At 47.2% G+C, this 17,989-nt stretch overlaps 1 protein-coding gene across 1 annotated transcript in view; it reads left to right on the top strand.

The window, feature by feature from the left end:
* Positions 1–4,322: 4,322 nt before the first annotated feature.
* The window catches only part of CHCHD3 (coiled-coil-helix-coiled-coil-helix domain containing 3), a 290,963-nt gene continuing 277,296 nt past the window's right edge, over positions 4,323–17,989 (top strand). The window contains exons 1-2 of the mRNA XM_077472597.1: positions 4,323–4,509; positions 12,403–12,529. Coding sequence (XP_077328723.1) covers positions 4,429–4,509; positions 12,403–12,529 — 208 coding nt within the window. The 5' untranslated portion in view covers positions 4,323–4,428. The remainder of the gene's footprint in view (positions 4,510–12,402; positions 12,530–17,989) is intronic.

Raw genomic sequence — 17,989 nt, 5'->3', positions numbered from 1 at the left:
AGCGTGGATCTACTTTCCCGGGAGGGTGTCAATAGACATCCTCCTCTTTGCATGCTTGCCATGCCCCCCTGAAGGGCGCCCCCCTGAAGGGGTCAATCCCGACCCCTTACCACGTGATCAAGCTGTCAGCCAATGACAGCTGATCACGTGATGTAAACAGAAGATCGGCAATCATATTTTTTTCTCCTCACGCTGCAGGAGATCACCAGCTTCTGTTGAAGGGACATTGGTCTCGAAGAGGAAGAGGCAAAGCCGTCTCATATGTGCCCACCAGTACCGCCTGCCAGTGCCATGAATCAGTGCCCACCAGTACATCAGTGCCAACAATCAATGCCTCCTATCAATACCCATCAATGGTGCCAATCAGTGCTGCCTTTCATTGTCACCCACCAGTGCCCATCACTGCCACCTATCAGTGCTACCTATCAATGTCCTTCAGTGCCACCTATTAGTGCCCATCAGTGCCCATCAGTTTAGCCTCATCAGAGTACATCAATGAAGGAGAAAAATTACCTGTTTGCAAAATGTATTAACAAAATATAAAATGGTTTTGTATTTTTTTTTTTAATTGGTCTTTTTTTATTTATTTTTTAACAAAAAATAAAAACCCTGGGGTGATCAAATAGCACCAAAAGAAAGCTCTATTTGTCCCTAGGGCGTGCACAGAGCAGCGATCGGGATGCGGCTTGTCACCCTGACATAGCCCAAACCTGATCGCAGTAAAGAGCCAATGAAATAGTCTCTTTACCACGTGACCGGCTGTGTCCAATCATAGCCAGTCACAGAATGTAAACAAACCGCGGTAACGAGATGTTACCAGGTTCTCCTCCTCTCACACCGATCATGTGTGAGAAGGAGATTGCCGCTTATAGTACACACCAAAACACACTGATTGCCCCCCCCATAAAGAGTACCTGTCATCACCCATCAAAGTAGCTGTCACCACCCATCAGAGTACCTGTCACAGCCCATCCAAGTACCCAAATACCTGTCGTAGCCCTTCGGCGTACCTGTCACCACCCATCAAATTACCCGAGTATCTGTAACAGCCCATTCGAGTACCCGAGTACCTGTCACAGCCCACCTGAGAACCCGAGTACCCAAGTACCTGACACAGCCCATCTGAGTACCCGAGTACCCGACACAGCCCATCTGAGTACCAGAGTACCCGACACAGCCCATCTGAGTACCAGAGTACCCGACACAGCCCATCTGAGTACCAGAGTACCCGACACAGCCCATCTGAGTACCAGAGTACCCGACACAGCCCATCTGAGTACCAGAGTACCCGACACAGCCCATCTGAGTACCAGAGTACCCGACACAGCCCATCTGAGTACCAGAGTACCCGACACAGCCCATCTGAGTACCAGAGTACCCGACACAGCCCATCTGAGTACCAGAGTACCCGACACAGCCCATCTGAGTACCAGAGTACCCGACACAGCCCATCTGAGTACCAGAGTACCCGACACAGCCCATCTGAGTACCTGCCACAGTTCACCTGAGTACCTGCCACAGTTCACCTGAGTACCTGCCACAGTTCACCTGAGTACCTGCCACAGTTCACCTGAGTACCTGCCACAGTTCACCTGAGTACCTGTCACAGTTCACCTGAGTACCTGTCACAGTTCACCTGAGTACCTGTCACAGTCCACCTGAGTACCCGAGTATTGGTCACAGTCCATCTGAGTACCCAGGTACCTGCCACAGTCCATCTGAGTACCCAGGTACCTGCTACAGTCCATCTGAGTACCCAGGTACCTGCTACAGTCCATCTGAGTACCCAGGTACCTGCTACAGTCCATCTGAGTACCCAGGTACCTGCTACAGTCCATCTGAGTACCCGGGTACCTGCTACAGTCCATCTGAGTACCCGGGTACCTGCTACAGTCCATCTGAGTACCCGGGTACATGTCACAGTCCATCTGAGTACCCGGGTACCTGTCACAGTCCATCTGAGTTCCTGTCACAGTCCATCTGAGTACCTAGGTACCTGTCGCAGTCCATCTGAGTACCTGAGTACCAGTCACAGTTCATGAGTACCCAAGTACCAGAGTACCTGTCACAGTCCATCTGAGTACCAGTCACCAGCCCATCAGGGTACCCGAATACCTATCTGTAGCCCATCAGATTACCCAAGTACCTGTCACCAGGCCATCAGAGTACCCAAGTACCTGTCACCAGGCCATCAGAGTACCCAAGTACCTGTCAGCAGGCCATCAGAGTACCTGAGTACCTACCTGCAGCCCATGCCTCATAGAATATATGTTGGGGTGTTTGCCTTCCAAAACGGGGTCATTTTGTGGGTAATTCCACTGTGCTGGTGCTCTTAGACCTTCCAAAGTGTGATAGGTAGGAATGAAATGAGATGTGTAATTTATCCTCCTAGAATGCCTGAAGGTGCTACTTCAATATTGGGCCTCTCTCAATGTGGACTGGCTGTGTAAAAGTCTCACACATGTGGTATCGCCATACTCAGGACGAGTAGCAGAATGTATTTTGAGGTGTCATTTTTGCTATATACATGCTTTGAGTTAGAAATATCTTATAAACTGACCACTTTGTGCAAAAACAAATACATTTTAATTTTCTTTCTATATTTTCCAAAGACTTTTGGAAAAAATGAACCATTCAAAAGACTCATTATGCCTCATAGAATAGACACTGGGGTGTCTGCTTTCCAAAATGGGGTAATTTTGTGGGTAATACCACTGTCCTGGGGCTCCATGGCCTTCACAAATGTAATAGGTCATTAGGAAATTAGAGGTGTAATTTATGCTCCTAGAACCCCTGACGGTGCTCCCTGCATGTTGGACCTCTCTGTGTGGACAGGCTGTGTAAAAGTCTCACACATGTGGTATCGCCATACTCAGGAAGAGTTGTGGAATGTATTTTGGGGTGTAATTGGAAGTGCTGTGTGTGAAAAATAACTTATTATGAAAATTTTGTGAAAAAAATAATTCTTAATTTTCCCAAGAATTGTGGGATAAAAATTACAACTTCAAAAAACTCACCATGCCTCTTACTAAATACCTTGGACTGTCTACTTTTCACAAAGGGGTCAATTAGGGGGTATTTGTACTTTCCTGACATTTCAGAGCCTCACGAAATGAGATTGGCCGTCAGTGCATCAGGTGTGATCAAGTTTCAATGATTTGCACCACAGCTTGTAGACTCTATAACTTTCACAGACATAGACCCCTTTCACACCGAGGGCGTTTTGCAGGCGCTATAGCGTTAGAAATAGTGCCTGCAATCCGCCCTCAAACTGCTTCACCGTTGTCTCCAGTGTGAAAGCCCTGAGGGCTTTCACACTGGAACGGTGCGCTGGCAGGATGTCAGGAAAGGTCCTGCCAGCAGCTTCTTTGGAGCCGTGAGTCTACCCCCCCTCCCCCGCTGCTCCCTATTGAAATCAATGGGGCAGCACTGCAATAACGCCGGCAAAACGCCGCTATTTTGGCGTATTGCCTGCAGTTTTAACCCTTTCTTGTCCACTAGCGGGGGTAAAATCGCCCTGCTAGCAGCTGAAATGCGCTGCAAAAAATAGCAGCGTTTTACAGCTGTCGCTATGGGTGGCGCAGTGTGAAAGCCCTCTAAATATCCACCAATTTGGATTATTTTTACCAAAGAGATGTAGCTGTATACATTTTGGCCCACATTTATGAACAAAAATTACTTATTTGCTAAATTTTATCATAGAAACTAAAAAAAAAGTTTAAAAAAAAAAAATTTGCTCTTTTTTCACTTATGTCGCAAAAAATTAAATACCACCAAAAGAAATCTCTATTTGTATGAAAAAAAAAAATGATAAAAATGTTGTGTGGATACAGTGTTGCATGGCTGAGTAATTGGCATTCAATCTATGAGAGCGCTGAAAGCTGAAAAATGGTCTGGGCAAGTTAGGTGCTCACTAAGCAAGTGGTTCATTAACCTTTTTGCTAATTCTCCTTTAAGGGGGTGTGGCAGGGGGCGTGTCCTAAGGTTACTAGTAGCTGTCCCTCATCCCAATCTTAAAGCGTTGGGCGGCTTGTTACGTCTCCACACTGCTCGTACGTCCCCACATGTCCCCAGACACAACTAGACCGGCTGACACACATCACAGACATGCCCCCTTTGGTCACCAATAGTTTTCTATAAGCTTATGCAGGACTTGTCTAAAGCAGATCACCGCCCGTCACCTCTACACTGTGTACAGCACACTGACACTCCAACATGCTCCCGAACAAACTTTCCGCCTCTGTGTTGTCGTGCTAACCACCCACCAATGATAACCCGGTATCATCCTTTCGAGGCGTGGCCTCTCTGAATCCTGCCAATCAGCGTGCCCGTAGTTGCTGAGCGGTAGCCGGCTTCTGTGTGCGGCCCGTGTACTGGGTGACCCGCCTGCTGTCATTAGGAGAGAGGCTGAGAGACCGGCAGTGTGACATGGGGGGCAGCGGGAGCACCAGGAGGGTCTCGTTCGAGGCAGACGAGAATGATAACGTGACTGTGGTGAAGGGGATCCGGGTGAGTGGAGGAGGACACGTGATTGTGTGTGTCCGAGGCCTTGTCTCCTCTATAGGTCATGTACTGGATGCGACAGCACAGCCTGTGGGGGGTCACCCTGCTAGCCGTGTGACGGGGGTCTGTGTTAGAGGGGGGAGGGGGAGCTGCTCATACAATCCATTCCAACACGTGTGACATACGATGGAGCTCTGACCTTCTCAAGGTTATGTATAAGGCTGGCCTGCTGGTCACTAATGGACTCCAATTGGTTAATAAAGACGTGTGAAGGGAGATGAGGATGTGCGGCTAAATCTCCCTTTCCTCTGAAGGGTGAGCTGCATTCAGATCGCCCTTCAGAGGTTACTGATAGGTGTGGAAACAGTGTGGCTCCTTCTCTCTGTCTGATTTAGCCCCCCCCCATTTACACTTGTGCCACTTGTCATGGGATTTGACAGTTCCAAATTGCATGGCAAGTCGCACCCTTTTGTCGGCAATGGAATGGTTCAAATCGGTGCGACTCCGACTTCACAATGAAGCACCGATTTGAAAACAGGTTCCTGCACTAATGTTTGCAATTTCAGGTGCGACTTGCATATACATCTGTGAATGAAGTCACACAGATGTCAGGCAAGTTAAACCTGAAATCGCACTGATCTGCTGCTTGAAATTGTGCTACTTAAACCCCCGTTCACATCGGAGCGATTTGACATGTCAGATTGCAGCCTATTGATGGCACCGTCTGAATCGGTGTGACATTGATTTTGTGGCAACACACCGATTTCCAAAAGTAGTTCCTGCACTACTTTCAGAGGTGATTTGAATAGACATCTCTACATGAACCCGCACAGATTTCAAATTGCCCCCCAAACTCACAATAAAATGCGTAACGCACACATTTTCAAGCCCTCCTCCAATGTAAACGTACCCTTAAAGTGATTTGTAACGAATTTTTATTTTTTTAAACAAAAAGCAAACATGTTATACTTACCTCTGTGCAGTTGGACTGCGCAGAACAGCCTGGATCCTCCTCTTCTCGGGTCCCTCTTTTGTGATCCTGGCCCCTCCCTCCTGTTCAGTGTACACACAACAATCCGCTCGCTATGGGGTCAGCCGAGTCACAGCTCCCTGTGTCCACTCAGACATAGAGGCCCGCCCCTCTCGCTCTCCTGATTAGATAACTGAGTTTGATTGACACCTGTGGGAACCAATGGCACCCCTACTATGTCTCAGCCAATCAGTAGGAGCATCCTGGATGACTAAGACATCTGTGAACATCGCTGGTGAGGTATGGGGCTCAGGTAAGTAATTAGAGGGTGTCGGGGAGACTGCCACATACAGGGTTTTGTTTTTGTTTTTTTAATCTTAAAGCGGAACTTGGCTATTTATTTTTTATTTTTTAAGTCAGCAGCTACAAATACCGTAGCTGCTGACTTTTAAAATATGGACACTTGCATGTCCAGGAAGCCTGCGATGTCGGCACCCGAAGCCGATCTGTCCCTCAGCTATCGGGTGCCATCCTCTGTAAGGGAATTGGGAAGTGAAGCCTTGAGGCTTCACCTCCTGGTTCCCTACTTTGCATGCGCTATCCCACTGGTTCCTGCTGTTTTATAGAGACCCGTGTGTATCCCAGAATATAGTGGGGGTGGGGGGGCTCAGGTATGTATGCCCAGAAGTGGGAGCAAAACACTTGTATTAGACAGGTATATGCACTCCCCTGCAAGGTGGCAAATGTGAAACCGGAGGGGGGGTGGAACCGGAAAAGCGGAAGTTCACTTTTGGGTGGAACTCCGCTTTTAAATACCGTAATTATCTGCGTTTAACACACACCCCAAGTTTAGGAGGGAATTTTAAGGAAAAAAAACTTACATTTGCATGCCCATCAATGCAGCCTTGTTATTTGCAGCTTTGCATTTGAAAAATGGCGCAGCCGAGATACAGAGTCCTGTGTATAGAGGTCGACCGATATATCGGCCGGCCGATATTTGCCGTTTTTTAAATAATTGGCATCGGCCGATTTGTGCTGATAAAAAGCCGATTTAGAACTACAGCGGGACTTTGAAATGACTTCTGTATAGAATGGTCTAAGTTGACTGAGTCGTCATAGCAACCCTTTCCTCCTCTCTGGGCAGGCTGCCAAGAAAAGAACAGAAAGATACAATGTTTACACTTGAATGAATTAAGTCATCTCTGTGTGTAGAAGTTCTCAGTTTAACCATTTAAAGACTAAATCTTTTCTGACACTTGTTGCTTACAAGTAAAAAATCCTGTATTTTCTGCCAGAAAATCACTTAGACCCCCCAAAAAGGATATATATTTTTTTAGCAGAGATCCTAGGGAATAAAATAGCGGTTGTTGCAATATTTTATGTCACACGGCATTTGCACAGAGGTCTTTCAAATGCATTTTTTTGGGAAAAAAATACACCATTTAAAAAATAAAAATAAAATAAAAACAGTAAAGTTAGCCCATTTTTTTTTTTTTTTGTCCAAAAGTTTTGACTACCTGTTTTTATTTAATATATATATATAATTTTTTTTTTTTTTTTTTTATCTAAATCATACATACAAGTAAACTGATTGGAGGTTTGTTTTGTTTAATAAATGTTTAAGTGTAAGAAATTTTCTGTATCACGTATGAAGGCCGCTTTCACACTGGAGCGGACAGGCGTTGATGGTAAAACGCAAGTTTTAGCGGCTCTTTACCATCATTTTAGCGGTGCTATTTGGCTGCTAGTGGGGCACATATAACCCAGCTAGCGGCCAAGGAAGAGGTTAAATGCGCCCATGAAACACCGCTGCCAAATCGCATTGCATGCGCTTCGGCAGTGGTGCCCATTCATATCAATGGGCAGGAGTGGTGGAGGAGCGGTATACACCACTCCAAACGTGCTGCTTGCAGGACTTTTTTTTAAGATCCTGCCAGTGCATCGCCTCAGTGTGAAAGCACTCTGTCTTTCACACAGACTGCAGGGGAGCCATTTTACAGGCACTTTACAGGCGCTATTTTTAGCCCAAAAGCGCCTTAAAACGCCCCAGTGGGAAAGGTGTGTTAGATCAAGGGGGATTAAAAATAAATAAATAAATAAAATAAAATCGGCCTAACATATCGGCCCAAAAAAATCGGCATCATATATCGGCTATCGGCCGCCATGATTTCTAAATATCGGCATCGGCATCGGCAAGAGAAAAACCCATATCGGTCGACCTCTACCTGTGTATCTCGGCAGCTCTCGTGTCCTCTCGCGGAGCCGAGATTAGCCGACTGTACTCGGCTCGGTTCACAGTCACGCCCAGTCCCTGTGTTATGTCCATCATAGGGTAGGACTGGGCGTGACTGTCAGTGGAGCCGAGCTCACACTGCTATGTATCTTGGTGGCTCACAATCAGTGGGGGATCAGCGTATAACACGCACCCACAATTTTCCCCTGATTTTAAGGGAAAAAAAAAAAAGGCTGTTATACGCCGATAAATATGGTACTTAAGGACCGGGCCTATTTTTGCAGACTCGGTGTTTACAAGTTAAAATTTTATATATATATATATATATATATATATATATATATATATATATAAAATATTTTATTACAAGAAAATGACTTGGAACCCCCAAACATATATATATATATATATATATATATATATATCTTTTTTTTTTTTTAGACACCCTACAGAATAAAATGGCGGTCATTGTGGCACACACCGTGTTTATGCAGCAGTCTTACAAGTGCAATTTAAAAAAAATACACTTTTTTTGAAAAAAAGATAACAGTAAAGTTTGCCCAATTTTATTTTATTTTTTTGTGAATATTGTGAAAGATAATATTACACCGAGTAAATTGATACCCAACATGTCACGGTTCAAAATTGTGCATACCCGTGGAATGGCGAAAAATGTTGACCCTTAAAAATCTCCATAGGCAATGGTTAAAAATGTCAACCTGTTACCAGTTTTGAGTTAGAGCCGGTTCACACAGGGGCGACTCAGATCCGACTTCAGGTCGCCTCAGGTCGGACAACGTGTAAAAATCAATGTAAGTGAATGAGAGCCGTCTTAATGTACACTACTGAAGTCGCTCTGACTTCAGAAAAGGTTTCTGTACTACTTCAATCCGACTTGTAGGCGACTGGTACCCGTTGATTTCAATGGAGGTCGCCTACAAGTCGGATCTCCATCTATACGGAGGCGACTCTCACGGAATTATCAGCTCTGAAGGGGGAACTCCACGCCAAATTTATGAAAAAAATTTGGCGTGGGTTCCCCCTCCGAGAGCATACCAGGCCCTTAGGTCTGGTATGGATTCTAAGGGGAACCCCCTACGCCGAAAAAACGGCATGGGGGTCCCCCCCGGATCCATACTAGACCCTTATCCGAGCACGCTACCCGGCCGGTCAGGAAAGGGGGTGGGGACGAGCGAGCACCCCCCCCCCCTCCTGAGCCGTACCAGGCCGCGTGCCCTCAACATGGGGGGTGCCTTGGGGAAGGGGGGGCAGCGCGGCCCCCACCCCAAAGCACCTTGTCCCCATGTTGATGAGGACAAGGGCCTCTTTCTGACAACCCTGGCCGTTGGTTGTCGGGGTCTGCGGGCGGGGGGGCTTATCGGAATCCTGGAGCCCCCTTTAATAAGGGGGCCCCCGGATACCAGCCCCCCGCCCTATGTGAATGAGTATGGGGTACAATGTACCCCTACCCAATTACCTGTAAAAAAAAAAAAAAAAAAAAACACAACACACAAGGGTTAAAATAGTTTATTGCACAGCTCCAGGGGTCTTCTGTCCGTCTTCGGGGGTCTTCTCGCCGGACTCCTCCGCTATCTTCTGCTAGCTCTTTTGCTAGCGTAGGAGCCCGGCTTTCTTCTTCGCCGCCGCCGCCCTCTTCTTCCAACTTGTCCCCCTCTCCGGTTCTTCTTGCCGGGCCACCGCGCCTTCTTCTAGCTCTTTTACAGGCGGTGTCCCGGTCTTCTGTCGCCGTCTTCTGTTCTTCTCTTCTTTTCAGATGTTGCCTCGTCGCTGCCTCCGCTCACAGTGGCAAGGACGCGGCGCGCGGCGACTTATATAGGGACATCACCGGATGATGTCACAGTCCCAGAGGATGCTGGGACTGTCTCCGTCATTGTGAGCGGAGACATCGACGAGGCAACATCTGAAGAGAAGAACAGAAGACGGCGATAGAAGACCGGGCCACCGCCTGTAAAAGAGCTAGAAAAAGGCGCGGTGGCCCGGCAAGAAGAACCGAAGAGGGGGACAAGACCCCCGAAGTCGGAAGAAGAGGGCGGCGGCGAAGAAGAAAGCTGGGCTCCTCCGTTAGCAAAAGAGCTAGCAGAAGATAGCGGAGGAGTCCGGCGAGAAGACCCCCGAAGACGGACAGAAGACCCCCGGAGCTGTGCAATAAACTATTTTAACCCTTGTGTGTTGTGTTTTTTTTTTTTTACAGGTGAATGGGTAGGGGTACATTGTACCCCATACTCATTCACATAGGGCGGGGGCTGGTATCCGGGGGCCCCCTTATTAAAGGGGGCTCCCGGATTCCGATAAGCCCCCCTGCCTGCAAACCCCAACGGCCAGGGTTGTCGGGAAGAGGCCCTTGTCCTCATCAACATGGGGACAAGGTGCTTTGGGGTGGGGGGGTGCGTGGCCCCCCCTTCCCCAAGGCACCCCCCCCCATGTTGAGGGCACATGACCTGGTACGGCTCAGGAGGGGGCGCTCACTCGTCCCCACCCCCTTTCCTGGCCGGCCGGGTAGCGTGCTAGGATAAGGGTCTGGTATGGATCGGGGGGGGGGGGGTTCCCCTTAGAATCCATACCAGATCTAAGGGCGGAGGGGGAACCCACGCCAATTTTTTTTCGGAAATTTGGCGTGGAGTTCCCCCTTCAGAGCTCATTCTCTGATTGGCCACGGCAAAAGTCGCCTGGCCTGGGGCGACTTAAAGTTGTGTTGTAAGTTGCCCCAGGTCGTGTCTAAGTCGTGTTCAAGTCGTCTCCAAGTTGCCTCACAAAGTCGTCCTGGAAGTCGTGTCGCCCCTGTGGGAACCGGCTCTTACAGAGGAGGTCTAGGGCTAGAACTATTGCTCTGGCTCTAACGATCATGGCGATACCTCACATGTGTGGTTTGAACACCGTTTTTATATGCGGGCTCAACTTACATATACGTTCGCTTCTGCATGTGAGCTCCATGAACGGGGAGCTTTACATTTTTTTTTTTCTTTGACTTTTTATTTTATTTATTTATTTTTTACACCGTTCTTTAAAAAAAAAAAAAAAAGTATTCCTATTACAAGGAATGCAAACATCCCTTGTAATAGAGAAAAAGGCATGACAGGGCTTATTAAATATGAGATCTGGGGGTCAAAAAGACCTCAGATCTCATATTTACACTAAAATGCAATAATAAAAAAAAATCCCCTTTAAGACCATTGGGCGGAAATTACGTTTGACATCGCTTCCGCCATTCAATAGTATGGAGCTGAGTGAGAGCTATCTTTCCCTCACTTGGCTCCAGGCTTTTGAGGGGCAGAGAACATGATCGTCTCCTCTGTTACTGAAGGCTATGCTAAGTGACGGAGACCACCAGAGCGAGGCGGGAGCGCACTCCCGCCCCCGGTAAAAGTGATCTTGCGGCAAATCCACTGCAGAGACAATTTTTATCTGAAAGCAGACCGCCCGCTGAAGAAGAGGTTACCGGGGTTTTTGACTTCAAACAGCCGATGTACAATTGCGGCGAGTGGTTTGAAATTAGTTAATGCATAGAATACTTTAACGCGTTTGTTAACCCTCCTCCCCCCCCCCCCCCCAAAAAAAAATATATAAATCCCAGTCCCTTAAAGCAGATTACACAACCCAGTGCTTGAACAGTAAAAAATGCTCCCTGAACTTGCACTTGCTGTATGCCCTCTCTGTACTGACCACGAAAATCATGGCTGCTGAGCCATGTCCACCATGGTCAGAGTGCATTCCTCCATCATATGCTGCCCTGCTATGCTCTCCTCTCTTCTACTTTACCCCCTCCTTCCTGCCTGTCATCTCCCTCCCTTGCTCTCTGTTTGCGGCCCGCAACCTAAAATTGTCAATGTCAGCCCCTCTATGTAGAGCTGGGCGATTTTCTCCAAAAAAAAAATAATCTGCAAATTTTTTTTTAAACTCGAGTCACGATTTGAATTGAGCTTTGGCCTAGTCCGCAGCGTCCGGCCTCGTGGACTAGGCCGAAGTTGCAAACTTATTTAAAATCTCCTGCCCGCAGTTCCTCAGGACCGGCGCGGTGTCAGAGCTGGTCCTGGTGAAAAAAAAAATCTAAAAAAATTGATTTGCTGAAAATTTTAATCGATTTGACCTCTCAACTCGATTCAAATCGATTTTTTTCCCCAGTCCTAGTTGGATGGTAAGTGTCTCTCCAGAGATGCTCAATTGAGTTTAAGTCAGGTCTCTGGCTGGGTCATTCAAGAACCGTCGTGGAGTTGTTGTGAAGCCACTCCTTTGTTGTTATTTTAGCTATTTCAGAAAGAAGTCCCATAAAGCACTTGTGTACTCCATAGATCCGCAACCCTTAGAATGATCACAGTGGTTCATCAGTAGCAAACACCTAACTTCAGGTATCAACCATGTAAAGGGTTCAAAATAACTAATCTCATTCTGTAAATCCATCTAATAAGTTTATTAAAATTGGTTAACATCACTCACAAATGACTTGCAAACCATCATTACAAACTATGAATCCCAGTATTCCCAGGAATGTGCATGCATGCTCAATGATGTCACAGATTCCAACTCCGCCCAAGGCGTTAACATAAACAACGTCATCGGGGGCACACTTTAGTTTTAGTTTTGCCTTTTAGTTACACTTGGAAAAATTCTTATTTTATTCATACAAAGCTTGACATATTGTTAATCATTTCTACTTTACTTTTGCCTTTTTTTTTTATAGTTGTCTGACAATGTTATTAACCGTATGAGAGAGCCAACATCTGTTACTAGGCCGCAAACCCCACCGCCACCTGCACCTCCACAGGCAAAATTCCCAGCTGAACAGCCAGTTACTGCTGGTTATACAGGTAACAATTTGTGTGTGTTTTTTTTTTTGTTAGTACATTATACTTACTATGCCTTTTGGGGGTTACATCCAAGATTGATATTTTTTTTAACAGAAAAGTTTTTATTGAACAAATCGGCTGTACAAAACACAAGCCAACTGGCATATTCCAATTGCATTACAAAATTATCAACAGTAAAATTAATAAGATTCAAGGGAATTAACCCCCTAATTTTATCCTACAAAGTATAATACAAGTTATAATGCCGGCTAAGAGAACTGTATAAAGGAAATATGTAATCTCAGGCAGCAGTACTCAGCTCAATAACCCTTAATAGCTAGCAGTTATAATGGATGTTACATTTGAGGGTGGGATGGTAAGAGTCAATGGAAGGAAGGATTAAGTGGGGGGGGGTGGTGCGGAAGAGAGACATTGGGGGAGGGTTAATAGGAAAGGCAAAAACCCAGAGTACCCAAAGTGTGTACGTAAAGGTTTATCAATCTACTTCTGAACCTCTTGTGAAATAGTCAACCACATGCATCTATCCATCTGGACCAGACTGTCAAATTTCTGTCAAATGCTTCAATGCAGGTTACACGCGTTGACATGTTGCAGCACAATTTTTGAAAGGTACCCAAACGTACTAATGCAACACAGCTTTGCTTTGTGTTGCCAAAATGGTGCATATGTGTTTTTTGGACATTTTGAGGCTTAGCCTGCCCATTTATTTTAAGCTTTTGTCTTGCATTGCATATTAACGTGAAAATGGGTCAATGCTCGTACCTTAACACAACATACTTTCTGTATGGGCGCTTAGAGTCCCTAATGCCGAGTATAAACACAATCAGACTGTCCGGCGGACTTAGCCCGGGGGAAAAATCGCCAGACTTTGAAACGGAGGTACGCCAAACTTTCCGAACGAGTGGACCTGCCTACACACAACCGGACTTTTCCGGCAGACTTGGTCTTTTACTTTTGAAAATTAACCACTTCAATACCAGGCACTTCCTGCCCAGACCAATTTTGAGCTTTCAGCGCTGTCACACTTTGAATGACAATTGCGCGGTCATGCTACACTGTACCCAAATGAAATTGTTATAATTTTTTTCCCACAAATAGAGCTTTCTTTTGGTGGTATTTGATCACCTCTACGGTTTTTATTTTTTGCGCTACAAATAAAAGAATACCGAAAATTTTGAAAAAAAATTTTTTTTTTTTGTTTCAGTTTCAAAACATTGTAAATAAGTAAGTTTTCTCCTTCACTGATGGGGCTACACTGATGGGCACTGATAAGGCGGGACTGATGGGCACCAATGATGTGGCACCAATGAAATGGCACTGATGAGGTGGCATTGATGGACACTGATAGGCGGCACGGATGGGCGGCACAGATGGGCACGGATGGGCGGCACTGATAGGTGGCACGGATGGGCACTGATAGGCTGCACAGGTGGGCACTGATAGGCGGCATTGTATTGTTATACTGTACTAATGGATGCCAATCAGTGCCAAACAATAATGCATGCCAATCAGTGATGCCCATTGTGGGCACTGATTGCCATCCATTATGGGCACTGATTGGCATCCATTGTGGCACTGACTGGCATCCCTGGTGGTCTCGGGAGAATTACCTTTTGCTGGGCATCCCTGGTGGTCTGGTGGCGTCCCTGGTGGTCCAGTGTGGGCATCCTCAGGGGGGCTGTGCTGATAATCGATCAGCACAGACCCCCCCGTCAGAGGAGCAGCCGATCGACTCCTCTACTCGCGTCTGACAGACGCGAGTGAGGAAAAGCCGATCACCGGCTCTTCCTATTTACACTGTGATCAGCCGTGATTGGACACGGCTGATCACGTGGTAAAGAGTCTCCGTCGGAGACTCTTTACCGAGATCATAGTTGCCGGGTGTCAGACTGACACCCCACAACAATGATCGCCGCGATGCGCGTCCCCGGGGGCGCACAGCGGCTCATAATCCTGATCACGTCATATGACGTCCGACCAGGATTATGCAACCACTTTGCCACCGTCAATTGCCTATAGGGCGGGCGGCAAGTGGTTAATGGACTTGCTCACACATGGAGGAAAGTCCGTTCATTTTGAACGCGGCTTCAGGTAGCCGGAACTAGCGAAGGAAGTCAATGTTGCCACCTTCAGCGGCGAGTATGACACGCTGCTGGCCCCGTCACCTGGTATGGATTTAAAGGGGAAGCCCTACGCCGAAAAAACGGCGTGGGGGGTCAGGAAAGGGGGTGGGGACGAGCGAGCGCCCCCCCTCCTGAGCTGTACCAGGCCACGTGCCCTCAACATGGGGGGTGCTTTGGGGAAGGGGGGTCCTTCGGCCCCCCCCACCCCAAAGCACCTTGTCACCATGTTGATGAGGACAAGAGCCTCTTCCCGACAACCCCGGATGTTGGTTGTCGGAGTCTGCAGGCGGGGGCTTATCAGAATCCGGGAGCCCCCTTTAATCAGGGGGCCCCCAGATACCCGCCCCCACCCTATGTGAATGATTATGGGGTACAGTGTACCCCTACCCATTCACCTGTGAATAAATGTTAATAAAACACAACACAAGGTTTCAAAATCATTTATTGCACAGCTCGGCGAGTCTTCCATCTTGGGGGGGGGTCTTCTCGATGGACTCCTCCACTATATTCTGCTCTTTTGCTAGCTCTTTTACTAGCGGAGGAGCCCGGCTTTCTTTTTCGTCGCCGCCCGGGGGTCTTCTTCCGACTTCGGGGGTCTTGTCAGCCTCTTTGGTTCTTCTTGCTGGGCCTCTGCTTTCTTCCTTTAGCTCCCCCGAAGTCGGAAGAAGACCCCCGGGCAGCGACGAAGAAGAAAGCTGGGCTCCTCTGCTAGTAAAAGAGCTAGCAAAAGAAGATAGCAGAGGAGTCCAGCGAGAAGACCCCCGGAGCTGTGCAATAAATGATTTTGAAACCTTGTGTTGTGTTTTATTTACCGTATATACTCGAGTATAGGCCGACCCGAATATAAGCCGAGGCCCCCAATTTACCCCCCAAAAAACTGGCAAACTTATTGACTCGTGTATAAGCCGAGGGTAAGACATGCCTGTCCATCCCTGTGTGTGTGTCCGTCCATCCCTGTGTGTCCGTCCATCCCTGTGTGTCCGTCCATCCCTGTGTGTCCGTCCATCCATCCCTGTGTGTGTGTGTGTCCATCCATCCATCCATCCCTGTGTGTGTGTGTCTCCATCCATCCATCCATCCCTGTGTGTGTGTGTCTCCATCCATCCATCCATCCCTGTGTGTGTGTGTGTGTGTGTGTGTGTGTGTCCAGCCTACCTGTGTCCCGAGCCTTTGTCCCGAGCCTCCGTCCCGTGCCGAGCCTCCTTGCCTCCGTGCCTTGCCTCCGTCCCGTCCCGTCCCGTGCCGTGCCGTGCCTTGCCTTGCCTCCGTCCCGTGCCCTCTTCGTTCGTCGGCGCCTCGGCGGCCATTGTAAAATTCAAAAGCTGCGCCGCCGCCTTCGCCTGTGATAGGCGGAACACTGAATTTCCCAGCAGCCTGTGTTCCGCCTATCACGTACATCGTATCATCCTCGTCCGTAGTACGAGGATGATACGATGTCCGTGATAGGCGGAACACAGGCTGCTGGGAAATTCAGTGTTCCGCCTATCACAGGCGAAGGCGGAGCCGGAGGCGCGGCTTTTGAACTATAGAATGGCCGCTGTCTGTCTGCTCGACACGCTGATCGAGCGGGCAGACAGCGATGACTCGAGTATAAGCCGAGGGGGGCACTTTCAGCCTCAAAAAAGAGGCTGAAAATCTCGGCTTATACTCGAGTATATACGGTACATTTTTTTTTTTTCACAGGTGAATGGGTAGGGGTACATTGTACCCCATACTCATTCACATAGGGTGGGGGGCCGGTATATGGGGGTCCTTATTAAAGGGGGCTCCTGGATTCCGATAAGCCCCCCGCCCGCAGACCCCGACAACCTACGGCCAGGGTTGTCGGGAAGAGGCCCTTGTCCTCATCAACATGCACTAAAATACATTTTGTTTTTGAAAATGTAGATTTCGTAAAACATTTGCACACACTTTTTATTGTGTCTATTTTTCAATTTCAGCAACTCATATCTTTGACCAGTTACTCACATTTTACATACTTGGGTCATGGAAGATGATGGAAAAATGTACTGGTCTCTGGTCTCAGTAAGGTTGAGAACCATGGCATTAGACAATGCTCACCAACTCAAGTAATGCACAAATACATACTACAAAAGTACAATGCCTACCATACATTGGACAGACAGAAACACTAAACCTGTCCTGCATGCAATTTATGTTCAACCAGTCATTACAAGAGTGAATAATATTAGAAACATAGTTTTGTGGTGGACATCAATATAAATCAAACCCTTCAAACTACATGTTCTTGAAATACACATTATTGAATTTTCATAAAAACAGAATGAGAAATAAATCCCTGTCAGTCTACATGCTAGCTTCTGAATATATTTATGCTTGCAGTTTTTGTACAAATAAAAAGCAAACAACCAATTTTCACCAGTACATTTCATGCAAATATAGAACTTCCGCTATATATCAAAAAATGAATCTGCCAAAAAAAAAAAAAGTAAAAATGCTTACATGATTAGGCTTTTACAGTTCCTGACTCATTTGCTGCATGCAAGTTCCAGGGCGATAAAGTCAAACCTGATTTTTAGCAGAATTAGCAGTATTCTCCATGGAGTGTGTGTTTTTTTTTTTTTTTGTTCTTGTTCTCTCATCTCATGTGCTAAAAACAAACAAACAAAACAAAGTATAGTCTGGTGTCAAAAAATAGGGGTGATGTGAATAAATAAATGAGGTTTACTTTCTCCACCAAATGCTGTGTCCTGTGCCCCCTACACTTCAAGTCTGCCCACTTCAGATAGCACCCTCCCCCATTGTACTGTCCTCTGCCCCCCCTCACAGAGTTTTGTAACCCCCCAACGCAGTGTTCTCAACCCCCATTATATCACCCCCACCCTGTAGTGTCTTCTGCACTTTCAAAAGTGTACCTGCCCCCTACACACAGCATTGTGTGGGTAGCACTTACCTGCAAGCGTGTGTTGATCAGAGCTCTAATCGGAGGACAGCATATTGCTGGGTGGAAGGCAGGAGCTGACGGAGTTCATATTGGCAAGCTGATGAGTGGTTGCTAGGACCGCCTAGCCACCAATCACTGAGCAGCTCCCGACCCTGCCCTCCATCATGCTCCCGCTCTCTGGCAGAGAACCGTAGTCACAATCCACCTGTCGGCCCACCCCTGTTCGATGCATTGTCGACCCCCCCCCCCCCAGTCTAAAGCAATTGTCCTTAACTGTCCCCTTCTTTAAAAAGTTTGGCGACCCCTGCTCCATACTATGCCAATTAGTATTTCCTTTGTTAGGTTCATCAGGTTCAACCAACAGGCCAGTTTACAAGGCACTCTCGCCTCCTCATTACTTTCTGATTCTTATGTTAAGTGTATAAATGTCAT

Source organism: Lithobates pipiens, unplaced genomic scaffold, assembly GCF_037356315.1.
Source record: "Lithobates pipiens isolate NorthernLeopardFrog02 unplaced genomic scaffold, aLitPip1_a1.2 Scaffold_8, whole genome shotgun sequence".
Taxonomy (NCBI): Eukaryota; Metazoa; Chordata; class Amphibia; order Anura; family Ranidae; genus Lithobates; species Lithobates pipiens.
The sequence above is the reverse complement of the archived record's forward strand: the minus strand, read 5'-3'. Positions and strand labels throughout refer to the sequence as shown.